The following is a 24499-nucleotide window of genomic DNA, read 5'->3' on the forward strand; positions in this document are numbered from 1 at the left end:
CCATTAAGACTGCTGATGAGCTGATAGCACGCATTACGGCAGCCTCCGAAGCAATTTTCACTTTGCCAAGATTGTGTGACACAGTGTGACAGCCATTCCAACGTCGTTGTACGGTGTGGATTCAAACAGGAGCTAGTAATTTCGAGATTTGGAGCACTTTTTGTAACTGTTTGCAAATATAGGTTACAAAGCTTCACCCGGACTTCTAATTTACTTTGATGCGATAAATGTACTGAAAATATTGCCCTGCAGACCTGCTACCACGATGGTTCGTGTGGCGTGCTGTGTGCCTACCCTCTTGGTGGCGCGTGACGCTGTTCAACGACTCTTACCGCCGTAAGCTAAGGAATGCGGACATAGGTTGCTAAGACATTGAAAGTTTTCAGGTGTTCTCGTGTCTAATGCTCACGAACTATCTTCACAAGGACCACGACTATCGTTAAAGAGTATTCCACTCCAGTACTGGAGTATTCTTCACAAGAACCACGAAGTAAGACACCAAACAGAACAATCCTTTCAGAGGCCCCAATGATCGACGCCATGACTATCAACTCAGCGTGCAGTTTTGAACCTGTTCACAGGAGGGAGGTCTCGTGGCGACACTCCATATATTGCTGTTTTATTTCCGATTCGAAATGCCTATGAATAGCTGTGATGCTCTGCTTTTCCGCCAAACGAAACTCAATGACGGCGCTCTGCTTGGAACACACTTCCGTTACACTCGCCACTTTGGAATTACTAATAGTGCAGCCACTTATCGGAAGTTCGTGGAATATTCTCGATTCAGCCTCTATAGTTTCATGGTGTCCCACAACAAATTCCGTATTTTTCAACAAACATATTGGAAGTCCTTCGTATTTTTGAGAGCACTTGAGAAGCGCATGCTATTACAGCAGCGTTACATCTAATTGCGCACTATAATTGTGCGAAAGATGGGCAAAATCAGTAACCCGTTGGATTCAAGCCTCGCTTTTTACCGATGTTCAGTAACACTGTATCTGCGCAGAACGTCGCACTGTTCATGGTAATGGGCGTACACAATTAGCCCAAAACGTGGACTGTTTAGCTTCCAGCGGTGTGCAGGAGCACGTTTACGTTTCTGTCCAGCACGTTGCTGCTGGCGCCTGTAGTGGAGCGCTCGTTGCGACAGCCCCGCAGTCGAAATGAGATGTGGTGTGCCCGCGTGCCGCTGCCGCCGTATCGACCGGGCCACGTTTCGGCGCGTGTTGCGTCAACACCGACTGCGCCTTCCCCGCCAGACCGCAAACGGCCCACCGCACGCCAGTATCCTGTTCCGCCTGCCGCCGGGTCCTCGCCATCAGATACTCGCGGACAAAGTCACAACCGCAGCCAGCCGCTAAACTTGCCTTCCGACACTGATCCGCTCGCTTTACGTAACGGCTTCCTGAACCGACCGTGAACAGCCATCGAGTTTAGTCCTCACAAACCTGTCAGTCTACAACTCGTTTTAAACAAGCGCGCTTTTGGTCAAAATCGGTTATTCGTTATCGCTGCGCGTTAAGCGCTTGCCTGTAAATCTTATCAGCTGAGTTTGGACAGTGTCATCGATGATCAACTAACTCTTCCGGGTGTAGAGTTCTAAGATTTTGGGTATCCTGCTAACTGCGCATGCAGAGAGACAGGGAGCTGTACAGTCGTCTTAACAACGGAAGTTCACTCCCATTATAGCAATGGTTTCTGTGCGTCTCTGTCATCTTAAGTTTGTTTGTTTGTTTTCGTGACGCATTTAAAAGGTTGAACGAAGTCTCGGTACTTTTCCTACTAGCATTCTTTCATAAGAGATGAAATGACAAAGCAAAAGGTATTTGCGCTTTTTAGCATCTGGACGAAGAAAAGCCTGCATTACGCATAAATAAGAACGTAAACAGATAAAAGTGCTTTAATGAAAATTACTTCAACAGTAAAAAAGTTATAATTATTTAACGAGAGAAACAATTTTCGTTGTTATCTGGCACTTAACAAGGAAAGATGATGAAAACGATAATGTAAAAAGCGCTGTTTACTGCCTTCTCAAAATTAATTGATGTGCTTTTAAGTCTGCATCTAACAGATAAATGTGGTGTTTTGGAATGTTTGGACGATCTATTCTTTCAATCTTCAGGAGTGGAGAATTTACCATACGACCTTTGTTAAGAACATCCACTGAATTTTGCATAGGTCACTGATAAACTATTATCGTTGCTTTTTCCTACATTCTGTTAACGTATTTCGATTTTTTCGTAAAAACGATGGTCCTTCGCAACCTTATACTGTTCAGGCACCAAAATGCACAGCAGACAGCTCTCAAAACACAAGGAATTTTGTCACTGTAATGTAAACGAAAACTAACACTATAAACAAGCTAGAATCTGTACAGCTAGGGAGCCGCTGTAGACTCATTTGCCAGAAGTAGTCGAAAATGACAAGAAAGGTGCTGTGTAAAAGAGGCCTTCCACGAAGAGAAGATGCACAGAAATATAATCATACGAATATATCTTATAACCAGCTGAAATTTCTTCAAATAAAATATCAAGTCTTTTCCTTGGGTCTAATTGTTTTGCTATTCTGCATGGGAAAATGATGAGCCGCACAGAACTCGTTGCAAGCCCATATTTACAATGATTTGACAAGTCATAGGATACCTCTTAATGTTGTCTCACACCACCTTTTCCCGGTATAGTGCAGCAAGTCGAAGTGGCACGGACTACCCAAGTTGTTGGAAGCCCCTTCAGAAATACTGAGCCATGCTGCCTCTGGAGCGGTCGGTAATTGCGGAAGTGTTGCCGGTAAAGCATTTTCTGCACAAAGTGACCTCTCCATTATGTCCTAAGATTTTCGATGGGATTCGATGTGTGGCAAGATCATTCGCTCGAACTGTCCAGAATGTTCTTCACACCAATCTTGAACAACTGTGGCCAGGTGACTTCGCATATTGTCACCCATAAAAATTCTTTTGTTGTTTTGGAACATGAAGTCCATGAATAGCAGCAAATGAAGTCCAAGTAGTCGAACATAACAGTCCATTCCATATGAACACAGCCTACACCATTAAGGAGCCACTACCAGGTTGCAGAGTACCACGTTGACAACTTGGTTCCATGGCTTCGTGGGGTCTGCGCGACACTCTAACCCTACCATCAGCTCTTACCATCTAAAATAGACTCATCTGACCAGGTCACCGTTTTCCATTCGTCTAGGCTCGAACCGACATGGTCACGAGCCCACGAGAGACGCTGCACGCTTTGTCGCACTGTTAGCGAAGCCATTCGGGTCGGTCGTCTGCTGCCGTAGCCCATTAACATACGTTCGCCCCACATTGATTTCTGCACTTATTTTACGCAGTGCAACTTGTCTACTAGCACTGACAACTCTACGCCAACACCGCTGCCCTCGAACGTTGAGTGAAGGCCATCGGCCACTGCGTTGTCCGCGATGAGAGGTAATGCCTGAAAATTGGTGTTCTCGACATATTCTTGGCGCTGTGGATCTCTGAATACTGAATTCGCTAAGAACTTCCGACATGGAGAGCCCCATGCTTCTAGCTACAACTAACATTCCGCCATCAAAGTCTTAATTTCCATTGTAGGAAACCTTTCCACATGAAACACCTGAGTATAAATGACAGCTCCGCCAGTCCACTGCCCTTATCACCAATAATGCATATTTCAAATTATTTAAATATGGCAGCCTTCGAAGCGTCTGTCTCGTTCTATGACGACCGTAGGATGGGTTTTGTATTACTTTGCGTTCTACAAAAGGACAACAGAGTTACAGCGAGTAGAAAACCAGTGTCGCTTTTTCCATTTGGCTGCACGTTGTCCGATTGGTAATAGTGTTTGTTTTGCACATTCTGGAGTGGTTCTCGTACCTCAAGTACGCTTAAGAAACTGAAAACGCATCCAACGAAAACTTCTAATAAAACGTAGTAAATTTCAGGAACTGGAATGCACAGCAATGTTTCACTATTGATGTATTCCGCTGCATCAGAAAGAAAGGAAAGAAATAACCACACCTGCAGCTGTTTTCTGTACACGGAGAATGACGACGATGTCTTGAACATAATGTCATAGCTTAATAATGTGTGACAAATACATACGTCTGTGAGTAACGTAAATAGCTTGGAGAAATCAGTCGAAGTAGTACATTAGTTTATGAACTTCATAAAGATTACAATCAAAGTAGTCTAGTGTCGGTGTAAACATTTTGCAAGGAGTAATAAAACGACAAAGAAAATCATCCCATAAGAGCTCAAAAACGAAAAGTATCACTTGGATATTTATCAGTGGGGCGGTATTCTTTCCACGTGGATGCACGGAGTACTATTGCTCACATATCGATAGAGCGGAAGGAAAGAAGAAAGAGCAGGGTTTAACGTCCCGTCGACAATGAGGTCATTGATCACAAGCTGGATTGGTGGAAAGATGGGACAACAATTAGGCCGTCCTCCGGAACGGCGCTCCAGTGCCTAAAGCACTTGACTACACCATCAAGCTCAACGATGACCGTCTTGGACGACGTGCGATCTGTACACGGTAACGGTAACGTTGGGGCGTTATGAAGAAAAACAACGAGGAAATTGTGTTTCTGTATTCGGTGGGGCAATGGATTAGGATCCGCTTACGTAGACAAATCGCAGGCATCTTGGCGGTGGCAGAAAGTTTTTAGCTGGAAACTGTAGGAAAGGTGGTGGCGTTACGTTTTTGATTACCAGTTTTAGTGGTACATTCTAAAGGTCGCCCCAGTGTCGCAAGGAGTGAACACATGCGGCACTCGATGCCGAATTGTCCGACGGATGGGGTTGTGAACTATGACGGTGCCACTGATGCTAGGCGAGAGGAGTATACTATGTGCCAGCATATGCCTCTACTCTCGGATTCCTTTCATCTACAACGTACACAGAATACTACTCTGCACCACATTGTGCAAGCACTGATTATCGTCACGCATGTGATTATTAACAGTAAGGAAAGATCAGCTATATTGCAATAAAACATTGTAATTAACTACAAAGTAATAAATGACCAGCAGTTCAAGCAATATACAGTTTAGCACAAAACTGACCAAGAACCTTCCAGACTTCGGTGATGTAAGCTCTTCCTTGGAATGCCGTACAGTGCACCGGGACAGAAGTGTACAAACGTGTCCACCGTCAGTGATGCACCATATTCGCTGGGTCTTGAAACGTCTAGGAAACCCCATCTAGAGGGTTTCATTGCATCTGGCGACACCACACATGTCAGGTAAGAAATCCCACAGTGGTCCAAACTCTCCTCGTGTATAGCTGAAACTACTTCTGATAGTGAGATCCAGTGGCGTCCTTTAAATTTTACCCACGTCTCCAATCGGGAAATCGATTCTCCTTTGAAGTCTCTAATAGATCCAATAATCCCGTACCTGGACTTCAGCCCTGTAGCGGCTGGTGTGTGTCATGAAGAGGGGGGAGTATGTGGGTAAATAGTTTGAGTCTATCCTTGCGGGATATTATTCGCCTTCTAATTGGCGGAGGGGCGAAGCCAGCCAAGTAATAAAAGTTTCACAGAATTGGTTGGTCGTAGGCTTCCACTTAGCAATTTGCAATTTTTTTTTGGCACAGTTTACTTCTTAACATGTGCTGATTTATACCACACTGCGTGAGCCTACTCGTCACTGACAAAGCACGTTGGTGAAGCTGTAGTTTTCACAACTGATGGTTTACCTCTCAAAGTTTTGCTGGTTAATTTCTAAAGTATTTGTTTCTACCAATGATCGTCAACTTTTATTTGAACATTGTTTCTCGGAAGTGGAATCTCGATCTAGGCTGATTTTCAAGTAATTAGGATGTGCACAGTGCTGCAGTATCGAATCTCGCCATAAGGCTGTCATTTTCCTTGAGGCCTGCGGGTTCTGCAAATGAAACCAGAGTTTGGTTTAAGTTGGTTTTCTACACAGTACAGGTCCAAGCTTTTAAGTCCTTACGTAAGCTTTTTTTTCCACCTCCATAAAATGTCTATTGCTCTGTCATAAGCATAGATTTATGTATCTAAGTGACACCCGGAAATTGCACGTGTTAACTAATCCTTTCATGTCATAAGGATAACAATGATCTGTCGTTGCTTAAAATGAAGTGTCACCCCTCTATCTGTATCGTGTGGATGCTATTGATGCTGCTGATCTGCGATACAGGTACACGGGTGACATTTGGTTATCATACGGAGAAAGTCAGTCGCAAACTACCTCCAGCACTTGTTTTCCCTGTACGACAATACAAGAGTCCTGAATCTGCCTCTGACTTTCATTTCCATAGTCTGGGACTGACTTCAGAATGGTAGGTATACATTAGAGTACACCGGCTATAGTGTGCACGGTATGCTCGCCATGTTTGTCAGGCGGTCTGCAGGATGCTTCTAAGATCGTCATATTCAGTTTTTGCCTCCAATGCTACACAAGACACGATTTTGGTACAATCCGGCAAGCAACCTGACGACGTTCTAACGAACGAAAGCGGCCGTGACGCAATAAATTTGTATCAATGCAGCTGCGGTGGTTCTCATTAATGATTAATATTAGCATCAGACACCTGTGGAGCTCAACAAGATCATGATTGTAACCCACCTACAATGTCATCGCAGTTCATTGCAGAACAATACGTTCCAGGCATTTAAAACCTAACCCTAGATTATTAAACCCTCGTAAAATTTACGGCTGCAGGAGGGTATAAAAGGGGAATTTTGTACTTAATTTTATATATAACATAGCACTGGAGATCTGTTAACCGTAATCAAGTAACGGATAACCTATAAATTATCATTTCCTTTGAACCGAATTTGGATTAGTACAATTTACGATGCTTTAGTAGCAATGTAAAACATTCTTGTCTCTCCCCCCCCCCCCTTTAGTGTTCTAGGGTTGATGTCTTAGTATGTGTTTACGAAAGTTGACGTGGAACAAGATAGCTAAATGAGACAGTTGTCACTCTATCCAAGCATTCTGTGAATTAAAACGAGCCTCTTTGTAAGCCGTAAGGCAGCTCACAATGCAGTTATCAGACACGTGACGAGCCACACAAATGATTATAAACATTAGATGGAAACATGAAAAGATTCCCGAGCCTGAGCAGCTGCCAGACGCCTTTTCATTCCATCTAGCATCCTCCCCCTTTCGATCCGTTTCGAAATTAAAGACCTGCCAGAAGGAATGTTTGTAGTGCAATTACTTTGTTTATCTGCAGTTACCCCCTGCGTGAATAGTAATTACTCTGGTTGACAAGCTGGGACAAAAAAACAGTACGAGCCGCCGAGGCTGGCCTTGGGCGCAGTTCCGGCGGTAGTCAGCACGAACAGGCGCACAGCGCACCGTTAACGTAAACACGCCCACGGGCGACTGCGCCCATCCGCTCGCTGCTCAACTTCCGCGTGTTGCCATGGGAACAATATTCCAGACTGCTATCACAGGCAAGGCACTAAAAAAGGGGAGCATAGGCAGAGCGTCTTACCGATTTTGCTCACTTTTCGCACGATTATTGTACACACTGTACCAGTTCCAAGTAATGTTTGTGACGAAGGTCAGGGAAATGGGCTTAAAACCGAAACGTACACGGAAAAAATAGCTTACAATTCAACATTCAAAGTATATTCAGTTATAATGACTACATTCGGGCGCGCCCTGGAGTAGGTGAACAAAACAGCAGATACACAAGAGGGACACGGTAGGTCTTGCTCGGTAAGAGAGTTCTGGTACAGAGTACGGAGATCATGAGAGGGGAGAGGAAGAGACGTCTTGCCGAGCTGAGAGCCAAAGCCAGAGAGCGAGTCTGGTCGCGGGCCACTGGCAGCACGTGATTGTACTTCCACGCTCCCCATCGGGCGCTCAGACGTGGCGCGAGGAAACTGATGTTCATCAGTTTACCGAAACACACAACTTTATGCTGGAGTCATGATTCGATCCAGCACGTACGCCACCCGTGACAGTACAAAAGTAAAGGGCGTGAGACCAGCGAAAGAACTGTGGGAGAGGAAAAGCGAGGCGACTGCGAAGTACTGGGAGTGAGAAGTGAGAAATCATTTTGAATTAACAACAAAATAGTCCCTGTAACCGGTTCCCCCTTTAGACATATTTTCGAAGGCGGTCTCTGAAGAGAACTATGGGAAAGTCAATTTCAAACTCGTGACGTCATGTCTGACTCCCAGTATAGCTTGATGCTTTACGAAGCACAGCGTCGGCGCTAGGAGAACAATAGGTGCGCAACACAATACGTTCCTCGATTATACTGTGGCACATGGCCAATTCTTTGACGACTTACAGATCACATGACTGTAACGAGAGGTTTATGGTCTCTTAACAAGAGCTTTGACTGTAATATGAATATGGTTAGAAAGGTAGATTGGCAGAGAAGCCCTACTAAATTTCCGCACAGGTGCTCAAATGTTCAGATGTGTGTGAAATCTTATGGGACTTAACTGCTAAGGTCATCATCCCCTAAGCTTACACACTACTTAACCTAAATTATCCTCAGGACACACACACACACCACACACACACACACACACACACACACACACACACACACACACACACACGAGGGAGAACTCTAATCTCCACCGGGACCAGCCGCACAGTACATGGCAACATATAAGTCTCTTGCGGGAAATGTGCAAGCACTCTTCGACCATACCTCATTGGGTGGTGTAGGAAACAGTCGAAGTTGCAACATTCGCTTTTCTTCTTTAACTGTTGACATGAATAGTATATTCCATAATAGCATGCAAACTATGTTAGGACTGTAGCCTACACAGGCGAATATCAAAGTTTTTCTACGAAAACTGGCATGACAAACATGCAAATGGGTTTGGGTATTTCGAAACAAGGCATCAAATAAAAAACTGAATCTTGCAACTTTTGCTGTTTTCTACTTCGAACTGATGAACACAAGTTGCGGTCTCGTTATTAATCCAGCGTACTGGAAATCCATTATTGGGTTTTATTCGCTATGGAAGACAGGTAGACATAAAAATCACATACCGATCTTATCCGGACAGCGGCGTGACGTGCGCATACCGTTTCTCCATGAACCCAACTACGTTTTCTAATACAAACGCAATGTACCAGATCGTCAACTGAATTAACTCATCTCGTAAGACAAACTATAAAGCTATCAAATTCGCCGCATAAAATGATCTGGCAAACGCAGGCTCCAAATAGAAATATTGCGGAAAAAAAGTTTCACAAAACATTGCCGTTGGGTAAGTATCAGGACACAACAGAGCTCACTACAAGACAGCCGTGACTTGCTATATATATATATATATATATATATATAAATAAAATTATGGAAGAGGGGTTACTTGTTCCTCAGCCCACATTTTTCAGTTTCCTTTTCTGCTTACATCTACGTTCCGGGATACGTAGGGTATAGACAAAGATATAGATATCTGCAGGAGCATCGCTAGATTCTACTGAACCAGAAAGAACTGAATGACACACGGATGTGAACCTCGGTCTGCAGCAAGGCTTCGGCGCTCTCCTATGCGGCCAACATCTTCGCTCGAACGGAGTCCAAGGAGGCAAACCACTGTCAGTCAGTCACAGTCACACAATCGGTCGATTCACGAGATTACACTCAGCGAATCTCCGTCGAGTGCATGTTGACAGCATCTGAGCATCCTCTGGACAACACATCAGCACAGAAATGAAGATGCAAAGATAATGAAAAAACAGTACTGTTCCTGCATAACATCAAGCGCCGGCACGTCGGTCAGGAACGATACAGCAGAGAATGCTGTGAGACGACGTCAGCCAATAGAACGCCGACTAGGACGACACCATGACAGGAGCGGCACCTATACGAAGATAATATACGCGCCGCACTAGAAGAGCTCACTAGAAGACAGCCGTGACTTGCTATGTATATTAATTGCTTGCATGGAAATTGTGTATATGCAAGGACATTGATTATTTGTTATGCTGCCAATTGTTTGCGACACCTCTTTTTGTATAAAGACAAAGTATTGTCAATTTACTTACTGTAATAAAAACCATAAATGTGATTGCTTGAATTGTTGTCTAGCTATCCGACAAAACAGCTTCCTAGTCACCCTACATCAGACGAGTGGGCAGGATTCCTGAAATACTGGTAATGGAACAATACCTGTCTTCAAACGGGAAAGAGCAAAGCCATTTCAGTGATTAATGAAGGAAGAAGGAAAGAAAGGAAGTTAACTGAAGGAAAAGGCACAGAACTGTAGGGAAGCGTGGAAATCAAAGCAGAGTGTAGGGAATTTAAGTAAAGCGTAGGAAAAGGAAGATCAGACGTTACCATCCAGTCGACAACAATTTCATTGGAGACGGAGCACATGCTGCCATCAGGATAGGATATCAGTCGTGTTCTTTTCGAAGGAACCAATGCCGTCATTTACATCAAGCGATTTAGGGAAAAAACAGAAAATTTAAGTCTGTATAGCGAGTGGAAGATATAAACAGTCGCGATTCCAGTGTCGCGACTGCATAACCACTATCTCGGTCTTTCTGCTAGGAGTGCCAGAGAAAACTTGTGGCAGGTTTAGAATGTGAGTGAGATAGGAACAGTAACGGTGCGGCTCTTCAACCACGCCTAGAGTACTCCGTCTGTAAGAACACTGGCCCGTCAAAACAAGGCTCCCGAATAGAGTCCCAGTTAGGCGCATAATTTTAGTGTCACGATCTCAAAGTGCAGAGGTTAGGGTTTTGTTATTTTCTTGCGGAAACGATTCTTAATTCGCGAGGTCACACTGCCCACACCTCGGATTTCACAATAGTAGTGTACAATTTGTCTTTTACTACTGTAGTGTTTAGTTCTAGTTACTGCACAGCGGTTGATGTTCGAAATATCGTGACCAGAGCGCGCCTCGTTCGTTTTGACGATTCAACGTCGTCTTGTTTAGACACTTGCGCACCAAGTCTGTGTGTATTTAGTATGGCAAATCGAACATTTATGGGACATAATCGAGGTCAGTTCGTGAACAAAATCCTGCACCGGCAATTATGTACGGCTATAGAGGCAGCATTGCTCAGTATTTCTGCAGGGGACTTGCAACAAATTGTTGAGACCATGTCACGTCGAGCTGCTGCACTACGACAGGCAAAACTAGGTCCGGCATGACATTAAATCCCATGGCTTTTGTCACCTCAGTGTATGAGGGTCTGTGGGAGCTACCGGGTGACGCTGTTCTCAATTACTGCTACCGGTGGCCGCGTCGTAAGGCTGTGTACCACTGCGGCAGGACACCATTCCGGTGTTCTCGCGGACGGCCGCAGAACTTTCTCGGCAGCAGGTCGGCCGCCGTTTTCCGGGGCTGGTGGCCAACAAGACGAAGCCGACAGCCGGCGAGCGTGAAAGTGGCTGGCCTCAGCGAGGGCGGGCCGGCGCAGCGGCCTGGAGAAACTGCACCTCGGCCGCCGCCGCCGCCGCCGCCGCCGCCGCCGCCACGCTGCAAGCCGATCTCGCCTCGTCTGTGTCGTAACTGGCCATCACACGCGCCAGTCGCCAAATCCAAGGCTCGTATTAACTGCTCAGTGCTTACGCTACAACCCGTTCAGCTAGAGAAGATCTGCTGCAGTTACAATGTGGGCATTCCGCGTATGCTTTTCCCGTCTAGCATGGCCAGTCCCGTGGCGAGATTTTGTTTACTCCTCACTGCTGCCGTTGTTTTAGGCGACTTCATTTTTGCAGTCGGTATTGACAACAGCCTTTTCCACTTCCCGAATGAAATCTGGCAAAAGCTGTCCGCGATCTTTTATCGCCTTTGCAGTATAGGTACTTTGGTGTATTTCTCAGCCGTGAGAGGCAGACAAATTTATAAATTTGAAACGAGGTACGACTTGGCTTTTTTATATGCAGAAAGCACTGCAAGAAACGAATATAACCAAGCTAAAAAGACTTTCTTAGTACAGTTTTAGTCCGGAATGTGGAATCTTTTGGCAGCTAAAGTTACCAACTGACGTGACAAAGTGCTTACACAGTACTCGTTCCATGATCTAGCTACTGCCTCTCCACCTGTGTACCCCACCTTTCCCTAGAGCACACGCCGACAGCAAAAGATTTCCAAATTCTACTCACTTTCCATGAACTAACACCAACTGCCAAAATAGGCTTTAACCTGTTGTACGCTACATTGAGTCATGGCAACGTTTTGAAATTGTGCAGTAGCCCACATAGGAAACACACATTATAGCACAGCAAGATCAATTGAATGTTTTGGAAAAAAATGAAAAACTGACGTATAAAGCGGACACGTTTTGTTTAGAAACATGTAACATTTGTGTTTCGGATTTGCCTTCGATGTGTTGCGTATGTTCGTCACAATGTATTTAGGAGGAGGATTTGTCCTCGGTTATTGATATTTTAAACTTTTATTCATAACAAAACGAACAGATCGAGAACATTTCTTCCATGTATCCGAAAGAGTGCACGAGTAAATGCTTTTTGAAAAACATCAACTACAATTATTTTTGCGTTGTACTGTTTCTGAAATAGAGAAATTCGCTCTCACATCCCCTGCAATCATCATCATCGACCTCTAACGCCAAATGACCTAATCCATCCTATTTCATTGTACGTAGCATTGTCTGTGAAATTACCAAAATCTGGACGTACGCGCAGCTTAAAAACTGAACACAATGTTTGAGTGATGTAGATGTAGAGTACATTCACTACGGCGAAAAATAGTATGTACACTAATTACCTCTAGAACATTGAATTTAGGCAGAGAGATTATTTTTATAAGAGTTAAATACCTTTGTGAGAATTTAACAGCGATGTGCTGTCAAAAGAACAGCAACACAAGTGTTAGCGAACTGATGTGTTGACGAAAGGAGGAGGATGCAGCCATTAATGAAACGCAAGAAATATTTTCATAGAAGAGCATTAATGGCTGTGAGAGAAATCGAAATAAACTCTAGCATCAACATATGCAATTTCTCCATCGTTATTCAATTGGAAACAAGATGAATTACAGTAGCTCATTGTTCGCGGTAATATTTCTTCATTTCTGAACACTTTTCCAGCACGTGCCACGAAGGTGCCATATACAACAATTTGAAATGGAAACCGTTTATACATTCTGATCTATGGTAGTTTGTCTACCACCGCATTTTTATCCTAGCTTGCGCTGTTCTAGCTAAAACGAATTACAAATTGACAACTTCTAAATTAAATTGAATATCATCATGTACTGATTTAAGACTCGCATCATATTACATGTTCTGCTCTATCAGATATGAATATGGGAGCTTTTTTAAAATCTTGACCTGTCTCAAGGAACGATTTTGCGGAAATGTTAATTTATACTCAATGATGCCACTTTTCCATTTCATCCACGCTACTCTGCCATCCACAAAGGAAAAATTAAAGAAGCACAACATGTAGAAGTAGTAAGATCGGAAAATAAGTAATAGCACTCGCTTGTAACTCTAACTGAACTAACATAGTGAACTCGCTGACACACAAAAAGCAAATGAAAGAGTTGGAAATTTCATATTTTAATCCAGAATCACTATTTCAATGCGAAAATTGCGAACTGTGCCTGTCAGTGCCCATCACTACATCTCTCATTCCCAAGGCAGAATAATATCGTGAATGATCAAAAGCAATTCAAAACGCCGATTCTCTAGTCGTTGACTGATCATCGTTGTGCTCTTTTTGTTTTGTACAAAAAACACACAAATATTTATACTGCGATTCTTAGCAACGAGGGACTGTAGCCCTCGTCGGACAGGATATTCTCATGATTCTCTACCTCTAGCAAATCCGAACGCAACTTTTCACACTTTTCGACATTATGCGATGGGGTCACTATTTCTAGAAAATGACAATATCTTCCACGCACTCTATGTATGTATTTATGCTCTTCAGCGAAATAGAAAATATCAGTAAAATGGAACAGGAAAAAGGAAACATTCCACTGAAAGCTAATCTAAACCAGCAGAAAACAATGCAGGAAAAGGACGCGGTTGTTTTTCCTGTTGGATGGGAACGTTAGTCCATTGACAGCAGCGCACAGAACTAGACGCCATCTTACCTGCAGCACGGAGAAGTCGACTTTGATGAGTCGCCTGGTGTTCTTGGCGTTGCCGTTCGCCACAGGCTCTTCCTTGTTTCCCTGTGGACTCTCCACAGGAATAACTGCGAACAGAAAAACAGACTCATCAAAAACGCTGCACAGACTTGCAATTTTAGAAGTGTGTCTCTGCAAAAGCGATTTTAGTCAGTGTGTCAGCATTTCTGAATTTATATTAATACAGTGATGTTTATTATTACGGAACAAACCTAACTTGTACAAGAAGGTTAAGCGAGTTCTCATCTTACTGGATAACCTACTCTTCTAACGCAACTATTATTTTGTGTTTTCATTGACACTGAATTATCGCGAAGGAGAGTGAATCACAGGTTTCAGGAAGGAAGGCACAATGGACTTTACGAAGACATTACAAAACAATTTTGGACTCTACGGTAACTACGAAAGTTAAAAAACCAGGAAAGTGTTCTGTGACGTGGGTACCAGTAAAATTTTAGAGGAAAGCATCCATCCAGAAGGGAATTTATTTACGCCTTATAAATTCTGAGCATGACGAAACAAACAATAGTGCCGTAAGATAGACATTTTCGTTTAAAATCAGCTTCATTAAAAGAAACTAAAAAAATAACTTGGCCTTAACACGAAGAAACACACTTCCAACAAAATTCGTAAACTAAAGATACATGTGTGTGTGGCATTTGGAGCTAAATAATGTGGTACAGAACATTGGTGGACTATTTGCAGACGCCGCTGCTGTTTATCAACTGGGACTATTACGAGACAGGAACGAACTGTCACTAGCTGTTACGCTGTTCGACACAAGAGCGAGCAAAAGACAGTTTCAATATGGTGGCAGCACAATATCTGCGATTAAACTAGCATCAGTTGGATACTCACCTCTCCTTAACTTTCAGTAAGTTACAAGGTGATCTGGAAGTGTGACATTGACAATGCAGAGGCTACTGAACTCTCACAGTTTCCAGATTTTGAAGAGCAGCGAATAATCTGTCAGTGAGATGGATACTTTGCTTGAAGATACCGGAAATGTCCAGAGACGGACACTACAATTAAAGCTTGCACATCAACTAAAAAGCCACTAGTTACACTTTCTTAAATTGCCTATTAGTTAACGTAGGAAAATGGATCGCCCGCTGGAAAAAATGAAAAACTGTTGACAAACACGGTCGTCTGATACATTTCTCCCTGTTGCATCTTCAATTAGGAAATACAGTGAATTTAACTTCTGCACACGCTGGTGCTTTACGACGTACGGATGTAGAAGCCTTCCACCCCAAACTATGCAAGTAATTTTACAGTGGAAGTAGCTCCAAACCGGTAAATTCCAGACGCGAGTGTAGAACCCTTCGTACTCCCACATGTATGTGTAACACTGGTACTTTACGAGCTAGATTTCACAATGCGGCGTAATGAGTATTGTTCAAGGATCGTGCTTTATTTTGAGAAACAAAACGACTGTAATTATAAGCACAAAGCTGTCATTTCGCTGAACAAGGAAAGAAAAGCCGATAAGACGAAAGGAAACGGGTCTCCTGAAACGTTAAGTCTTCAGTCGCGGCACGTTGTTTCTGTTCGCCTTATGAACAAGCTGTTACACTTCGTCTGTAAAGACATATTGGACTGCTTCAGACATTGTGGACTAAATTTTTTGTAGTAAGAAAGGCTACACGTAGAAGACAATAAAAAATTGGTAATCTCATTCTTATCGTCCACAACTTCCACCACGAGTCCGTAGGCTGGGCGGTCCACGTTGATGCCATTTACAGGATGAAATTTATTTACACCGACAAACTCTAGGAGGCTGCACGGAATACCGAAACAAATATTTTTCGCTAACGTAATACTTCCCTGCGAAAATTTTTTAAACCGGTAGAGGGAGTTTTCTCTGGATGAAATAAACTAAACTAACAAACTCTGGGAGGTTGCACGGAACAATGAAAAAGACTATCTAACGTGTTTTCCTATGATGACAAAAAGGAACACAAACAAGTTCTAACACTTTATTATCAAGAGACAAAAAAATTACATCACCACAATTACTTCAGTTATAGGAGAGGTTAAAATGGCTCCACTGACTTGTAAACAAAGATTACTCAAGCGGGTCATGCTCCGTTTAATACAGCCAAAAGACTGCAGAAGTGTCCCTAAGTCCTATTGCTGCCACTATCCGACAACAACATCCTTTTCTGACAGAACAGGGGTTTTGTAAGCGAGGTTGCACATCTCTCGTCACACGAAAAAGTACAGAGAGATGTACGTTTTCCCTCTTTTTGTTCACTTCTTTCGTGTTCTCTTTCTGTGTGGTTCTCCATTACTTTTACACCCTTCTACTTGGACTGCTGACACTGTAGTTTGGTCCCTTTATACCTTCTCTCCGTTCAAGAATCGACACACACACACACACACACACGAGGGGAAGGTGCCGGCGCCCCGTCATTCTGGAAGCACATAGCGCCGTCTTGTAGCGAGTGACAAGTCATCCAGCAACTCTGGCAAGAAAATTGTAATAATGTCTGTCATTCATTGGCCTAGGTAGGATATATGGTCCAGTTTAACAATCACCAACAATATCTGCCCACATATTCACATAGAACCGCAATTGATGAGCGCGAGTAAAGGTGACATGTGGATTAATCTCACTCAAAACAAAACCCTATTATGCCCGAACGTCGCTTCATGTGTAAACAGCACAAAAGACGAAAATGTAGGATGCATCTGACACTGTTTAACGTACCATTGCAAAAAGCGTGCTCTGAGGGGATAACGATCTGTTTCCAAGTTGTGGTCACGCTGTAAGAGAAATGGATTAACAATTTCTCATGAAGGACGTGTCTTACAGTAGTCCGATTCGTTTCCATGTTCTGTGCAATTGCATGAGTGCTCAGAGCGATTACGTCCTCAACCGGATTAAAAAAGTGTTCACAGCTAAATACGACAGAGAAAAATGTTTGGTGTCCTATGCGACCTCCCAGAATGTTGGTTTAAATGATTTTTGACCCTGTACACTCCTCAAGGCACCTTATAGTGTGTGGTGGAGGCTACTTTGTCTATCACTGCCACTTATCTCCTTTGCTGTTCAACTCGTCAACAGCTCGGAGGAAGAACAATTGTTGGTAAGCCTCGAATCTTTGATTTTACATTCGTGACCTTTTCGCGAGATAAACATCTGATGGTATACGTATGTTGAAATGTGCTTCACTGAAATAGATACTGAGCCTTGCGCCTGACCTGATATCGATTTTGGAACTATTTGAACCTCTATGGTTGCACTGTCAAGTTGCGGATTCTCTGGCATCCCTTGTGGTGACACCGAGCGAGGTGGCGCAGTGGTTAGCACACTGGACTCGCATTCGGGAGGACGACGGTTCAACCCCGCGTCCGGCCATCCTGATTTAGTTTTTCCGCGATTTCCCTAAATCGCTCCAGGAAAATTCCGGGATGGTTCCTTTGAAAGGGCACGGCCGACTTCCTTCTCCGTCCTTCCCTAATCCGACGAGAACGATGACCTCGCTGTCTGCTCTCCTCCCACAAAACAAACCCTACCCCTGTGGTGGCGCTTTTCCAACAACGCGACGAGCACTCAAGTGCGATGACAGCTCGGAGCTGGGCTTTCTGCTCAGTGGGCCGTTGGCTGGACATCGGCTGGGAGTTGGCCGTTGGACATAGTAGTGCTTAGAATCGTGGCTGGTGCTGATATGTTGCGACGGGCTGCTCCCAGTGTCTGGATCGCTGGTGTTTACTTTGCGGACCGTGCCTTCTCCTACTGAAGAGATGGGGCCTTATTCTCTCTGAGAGACGACGAGGCCACACACTGCAGCTCGGTTTGATGAGTTCCCTGCTGCCTTCGTGGTGGGCGCAGTAACCTACGTCGCCCTTGACTCACTCCGGCCTGATGCAGGAACCACCGCGTGCTCCATACTTTTCGGGCATTAATGTGTCAGTGGCGGTTCGCTAGAAACTCCAACTCTTTCTACATAAGTGTCGTTCTTGCACGATCATTCTACTGGCCGCAGTTTGGCCGATGCATTACAAGTGGATTAGCATCCTGAACGTTATTTAGGCTGACGCTAATTTGTAATTTTCGCTTTGCACCATTGGTGCGTTTAATTTGTAAAACTTACGTTTTTTGTATTCCTGAAGTTAAACACTCCATCTGAAGTTTACCACTTGTGCTCTATTTCCTGCTATCTGGTTTGCTTTTGGGTGTATGTTTTAGAATAAATATTGGTTTTGCACCGTGTTCACGAAAGCTGGCAGTACAGCCTCTTCGTAATTTGCAAGTTAGTGGCCTAGTATAACGATGTCTTCTGTCTATTTACAGTAAGTCAAAGTATTATTTAATTGTAATTTCTGCTACTGATGCGTGTATTAAGTGATCTAAAATTGCCGGCACGGTGGCTCAGCGTGTTCGGTAAAAGGGTTAGCTGCCCTCTGTAGTAAAAAAAACTGAGTGAATGGATCAATAACGAACTTCAAAGGGCGTCTGGGGACGTCCGCCACGAACAATTGCAACGAACTACAACGAACAAAATGAGGTTACAAAAAAAATCAGCTTCACTGTATTTCAGTATTTACTTTGGTTTAGTATTTGTGAGGAGAAAGCGTCTGCTGCATGTTTATACGCCACTGTGATGTTTAAGGGGGCTGCGTAGGGTTAGTGATTCGCTATGAAAATCTAATTTGTATTCTATACGTTCTAGAATTTGTTCTGGATCGAATGACCGCCTGGGCTGCTTGTTCATAATTGTTACAGCATTCTGCTCTATCCGCTTCACGGATGTGCCCAGTTTATTTTTCTTTAAGATATTTTTATTAACATCCTGCTATCGGTGTCACAAATGTGTATAGATTCTTAAGCATCAGCGATCTATCAGGTGTTTATTACAGGAACTGTTGCTGTAATCTTTCTTAAATTCTTGCTCGTTTAACAGAATCTAAAGATTTATTTTCAGTTTGCTAATCCTTGTAATCAACGGATTGCCCGTTGTGGTAAATAAATAATTATATTGGTAAATTATTTTATTTACGCTCGGTAACTTACCCCTCCCATATCCTGGCTCCATAACAGTTCAGGTACACTTTGCAACAAAGAAATATTTACAGAACACTCGGGCCGTTATTGGGTCGAACACCTGTCTTCCATTTCTGGTCTCTGTCAAAGATCGGCAGAGGCGAAAGTAACATTTGGCATTCTTGTCAACGGACGACTCACATCGATACAAATACAAAATAATCGCAAAAAAAAACTAAGTGGAAGAGCAACCCCTGGTGCACACACTGCCACCTGAGCACAGATAAATTTAATGGCTTGGGCATAAATTGGCTGAAAGATCAGATATTATTCGGCTGTACCCTGGCCAGTCAGTCACTGAAATCCATCACAATTTCAAATATCTAAGCATGGAGAAGACACAAAATGATCAAACACCAGTATAAGGGACTATAAAAAGGACGCTGTGTAAAGGCTTACTCTCAAAATTTCGAGAACTGACGTTTCTTGACGAAACAAGGTATACATCACTGAATATACTGTGGCGAACGAAAATCTGTCTTAGACTGGGATTCGAGCTAAGAGCGCCTGTGTACCGCGAGTAATCGCATTAACCCTTCAACTATTTCTGTACTCTTCTGGACCACATCATATTTTCATTGCATTGATGCTTGCAGTGATCACTTTCGAACGCTAAAATCAGGAGTTTTCCTACGAAGTAGTTTACAGCAGTCTCCGAACTTTTGACAGACAAAAACTATTATATATATATATATATATACTGCTAACGGATAGGGCAATGTCTTGGTTAATAATAATCGTCGTGCCCAACAGTTGTGTATGTGGTGGCATTACCGCGAGTCCTGAATTATACCCGAAAGCTTGTGTACTTGCTCTCCGTTCTACTCTGGTGCATAGAAACAGCTGCCGAGTTTAAGGCATGTATACGGTAGAGATAGTTAAACTCGTTCATTCTTGGGAACCAGTTCACTGGTGATCGCTCTTTTTGCGGAACCGTTCATTTTTACTCGTTCACCGTTCATTTGGGCATGGTATACGGTTCTTATGAAAAACTGAAAATTAGTAGCATAGATGATTGAAGATGGAAGGCGCCAAGAGGGGGCACTTGCCTCCCCCCTGGATTACAGAAATTTTGTTCATTGCAGAGTTCTCACGAACTTGAAGTAATTTTCATGATTCTGCAAAACCTCTCGTTTAGCCAACTGTAGTGTTATGTGGCTGATCGCAGTTAAATAATACAAGGTTGTGCACGAAAAGCAGACCCCGAGTACAGAATACTAGCAAATTACGCACGATATGTTGACTGCTACGAGTAGAAAAGATATACATCTAATAATTAGGCAGTAAAGAAATAAATAAGCCTATGAAAACTACTTCGAAACAACAGATGACGATTGGTCGGCGACAATGAGCAGTCTAGTACTCGGGGCCGATTTTTCGTTCGCCACCCCGTACCACTGAAATAATATTGTAGAAATTATCATATTCCCTTTACAAAATGTGACACCGGACAGTCGATTACGGAGTGCGGGCTTCATTCGGTTGTAAGTTGGTCTGCCTTCCATAACAATGAACATGCTGTTTTACATTGGATAAAAAAAAAGAGGGAAAATGGCCACTCGTGTGTGTATGCCGACTTCCTTTGCATGTGTAATACAGAAAAAAACTTGCCTTTTTAGGTCTTCTGCTGTTTATCGAAATAGTGAAGTACGCTGATATGGGGTTGGGTTACCTGAAAAGTTGTATGTATTACATACCACGTAATTTTTATGTAATTTGCGTAATTATAAAGTACATTTTAATTGCCGGTCGTGGACGCTGAGTAGAATACGAAAAGAACCAGAAGTTCAGAGTTCAAAAAAGGTTTGAAACAGATCTAGAATGGACGTGCTTAGCGAACGAAACGAACAACTATTCAACAATGAACTAACTAGGAGCAGTCGGCAGTGGAACTGCAATGAGTGGTAACGCGAAGGACGATTCCGGCTGAGGGAAACCGAGACCGAGACAGATACAGAGACGGGACCGGGACCGTGACCGTGGTGAACGAGGTCAGCCGTCGTGCCGCTGCGAGAACGAGACCGACGGTTTCCCGTTCCCGGGAACTACAAGTAGAAAGCCGCGACCGAAATGAACTATGAAAGACCGTTGCTTAGAATTCGTTCCTCGCTCCTTCCGTTCATCTTGGTGAACCGTTCCTTTGGACCCGTTAGTTCGCTAACGGCCCATCTCTAGTATACGGACCTTATCCCTGATCTCTGCTACCTTTACCTCCAGCGCTACAGAGGGTGTGTCCGCAGTAGGCGACGAAACGTTGGGCATGAAAGTATCCATTAGGTCACAGCATAATTCTCAGCAAATCGATGACGCCCAATAATGTTCTTTGGAAATGACGACTTGTCGGAAACTAGTTACCTACTGGTAAACACGCGTTACTCGCACTTGAGGGCTTCAGGTGGGCGACAGCGCGTGCTTGCGGCAGACCCGTGGTGCGCGCTCCGCGCTCCAGCGAACTGCAGGAAATGTACTTCACGCCGCGACGCGACGCTCCACGCCGCGCGACGTCGTCGTCCTGCTTGCCTGCGGCGCGCTCGCCGGCCGCAGGCGATAAGCGACGGCTGTCACCTGCCCACAAAGCCGTCCCCGTCTGCACCGGACAAAGGGCTGAGGCGCTCCGGCTGTGACGCCGCTGTCACACGGGTAACGAGCGCGCTCTCCAAACCTTCCCTTCTCTTTTTTCGCGCCAGTGCTTTTCATATTAATATTTATTATTATTAAACGTCTTTTATCCGGCCCTCATTAATTCTTATCTCCATTTCATCTGCATCTTTTTATGCTTTGTACTAACTATATTGTCTTTCTTTGGCCTTTATCCCATATCTACACGGATTGTGCTATTAACCTGGATTTTGCATGTTAATGCTACAAGGTGGCTAGATATCCTTCCCTGTCGCTTCACCTGTTGTGATGATAATTAGAAACAGCATTTTGTAAGGAAAGGCCACTTACAGAACAGAAACATATACACCGAAACTGAACAAAAATACACTACTGGCCATTAAAATTGCTACACCAAGAAGAAATGCAGACGATAAACGGGTATTCATTGGACAAATATATTATACTACAACTGACATGTGATTACATTTTCACGCAATTTGGGTGCATAGATCCTGAGAAATCTTTACCCAGAACAAGCACCTCTGGCCGTAATAACGGCCTTGATACGCCTGGCCATTGCGTCAAACAGAGCTTGGATGGCGTGTACGGGTACAGCTGCCCATGCAGCTTCAACACGATACCACAGTTCATCGAGAGTAGTGACTGACGTATTGTGACGAGCCGGTTGCTCGGCCACCATTGACCAGACGTTTTCAGTTGGTGAGAGATCTGGAGAATGTGCTGGCCAGGGAAGAAGTCTAACATTTTCTGTATCCAGAAAGGCCTGTGCAGGACCTGCAACATGCAGTCGAGCATTATCCTGCTGAAATGTATGGTTTCGCAGGGATCGAATTAAGGGTAGAGCCACGGGTCGTAACACATCTGAAATGTAACGTTCACTGTTCAAAGTACAGTCAATGCGAACAAGAGATGACCGAGACGTGTAACCAATGGCACCCCATACCATCACGCCGGGTGATATGCCAGTATGGCGATGACGAATACACGCTTCCGATGTGCGTTCACCGCGATGTCGCCAAACACGTATGCGACCATGATGATGATGTAAACAGAGTCTGGATTCATCCGAAAAAATGACGTTTTGCCATTCGTGCACCCAGGTTCGTCGTTGAGTACACCATCGCGGGCGCTCGTGTCTGTGATGCAGCGTCAAGGGTAACCGCAGCCATTGTCTCCGAGCTGATAGTCCATGCTGCTGCAAACGTCATCTAACTGTTCGTGCAGATGGTTGTCATCTTGCAAACGTCCCCATTGTTGACTCAGGGATCGGGACGTGGTTGCACGATCCGTCACAGCCATGCGGATAAGACGCCTGTCATCTCGACTACTAGTGATGCGAGGCCGTTGGGATCCAGCAAGGCGTTCCGTATTACCCTCCTGAATCCACCGATTCCATATTCTGCTAACAGCCATTGGATCTCGACCAAAGCGAGCAGCAATGTCGCGATACGATAATCCGCAATCGCGATAGGCTACAATCCGACCTTTATCAAAGTCGGAAACGTGATGGTACGCATTTTTCCTCCTCAAACGAGGCATCACAGCAACGTTTCCCCAGACAACGCTGGTCAACTGCTTTTTGTGTATGAGAAATCGGTTGGAAACTTTCCTCATGTCAGCAAGGTGAGGTGTTGCCACCGGTGCCAACCTTGTGTGAATGCTCTGAAAAGCTAATCATTTGCATATCAAAGCATTTTCTTGCTGTCGGTTAAATTTCGCGTCTGCGGCACGTTAACTTCGTGGTGTAGCAATTTTAATGGCCAGTAGTGTACGTTATTGTGACCTTCAGTCTGATCACTTGTTTGATGAAGCTCTCCACAATACTCCGTGCAAGCCTCTTCATCCCCGATTAATTACTGTAACCTTCATTCTTTTGAACCTGCTTATTGTATTCATCCCTTGGTCTCGCTCTACGATTTTTACACCCCCCTCCCCACTTCCCTCCTATACTAAACGGATGATCCCTTTTTTGTCTTAGAGGGCGTCCCTTCTTTTAGTCGCGTTATGCCACAAATTTCTTCTCTTCCCTGTTCTATTGAACACCTCTTCATTAGTTAGTCAATCTACCTATCTAATCCCCAGAATTCTTCTGTAGCAACACGTTCCAAAAGCTTCTACTCTTCGTTTCCCCAAACAGTTTATCGTCCATGTTTCACTTTCATACAATGCTCGATTCCAGACAAATGTCTTCAGAAAAGATGTCTTAACACTTAAATTTATATTGGATGTCAACCAGTTTATCTTTTCAGCATTGCTTTTCATGCCATTGCCCGTCTACATTTTGTAACGTTTCTAGTTCGCCCATCATCAGTTATTTTACTGCCGAAGTAGAAAAATCATCTACTGATTTTCGTGTGTCTTTTCCTAACCTAGTTTCTCAGCATCACCTGATTTAATTCGACTACATCCATTACCTTTGTTTTGTTTGCTTTTCTTCATCTTACATTCACCTTTCAAAATACTATGCATTCCGTTCAACTGCTCTTCCAAGTCCTTTACTGTCTGACAGAATTGTAATGTCATCGACAAAAATCGAAGTTCCTGAATTTCAATTCCTTTTCCAAATTTTTCTTTAGTTTCCTTCACTGCTTGTTAAATGTACAGATTGAATAACATTAAGCATAGGCTACAACTCTGTTTCACTCCCCTCTCGACCACTGCTTCCTTTTCATGCCCTTCGAACTCTTCTAACTGCCATCTGGTTTCTGCGCAAGCTGTAAACGACTCTCGATCCCTGTTATTTTACCCCTGATACCTTCAG

The 24499-nt window shown here is 43.9% G+C and overlaps 1 protein-coding gene across 4 annotated transcripts in view; it reads right to left on the bottom strand.

The window, feature by feature from the left end:
- The window catches only part of LOC126187507 (protein spire), an 806238-nt gene that overhangs the window by 94681 nt on the left and 687058 nt on the right, over nt 1-24499 (bottom strand). For all 4 annotated transcript variants that reach the window (XM_049928627.1, XM_049928629.1, XM_049928628.1 and 1 more), the window contains one exon: nt 14031-14134. In XM_049928627.1, coding sequence (XP_049784584.1) covers nt 14031-14134 — 104 coding nt within the window. The remainder of the gene's footprint in view (nt 1-14030; nt 14135-24499) is intronic.

This window comes from Schistocerca cancellata, chromosome 5 (genome assembly GCF_023864275.1).
Source record: "Schistocerca cancellata isolate TAMUIC-IGC-003103 chromosome 5, iqSchCanc2.1, whole genome shotgun sequence".
NCBI classification, from domain to species: domain Eukaryota; kingdom Metazoa; phylum Arthropoda; class Insecta; order Orthoptera; family Acrididae; genus Schistocerca; species Schistocerca cancellata.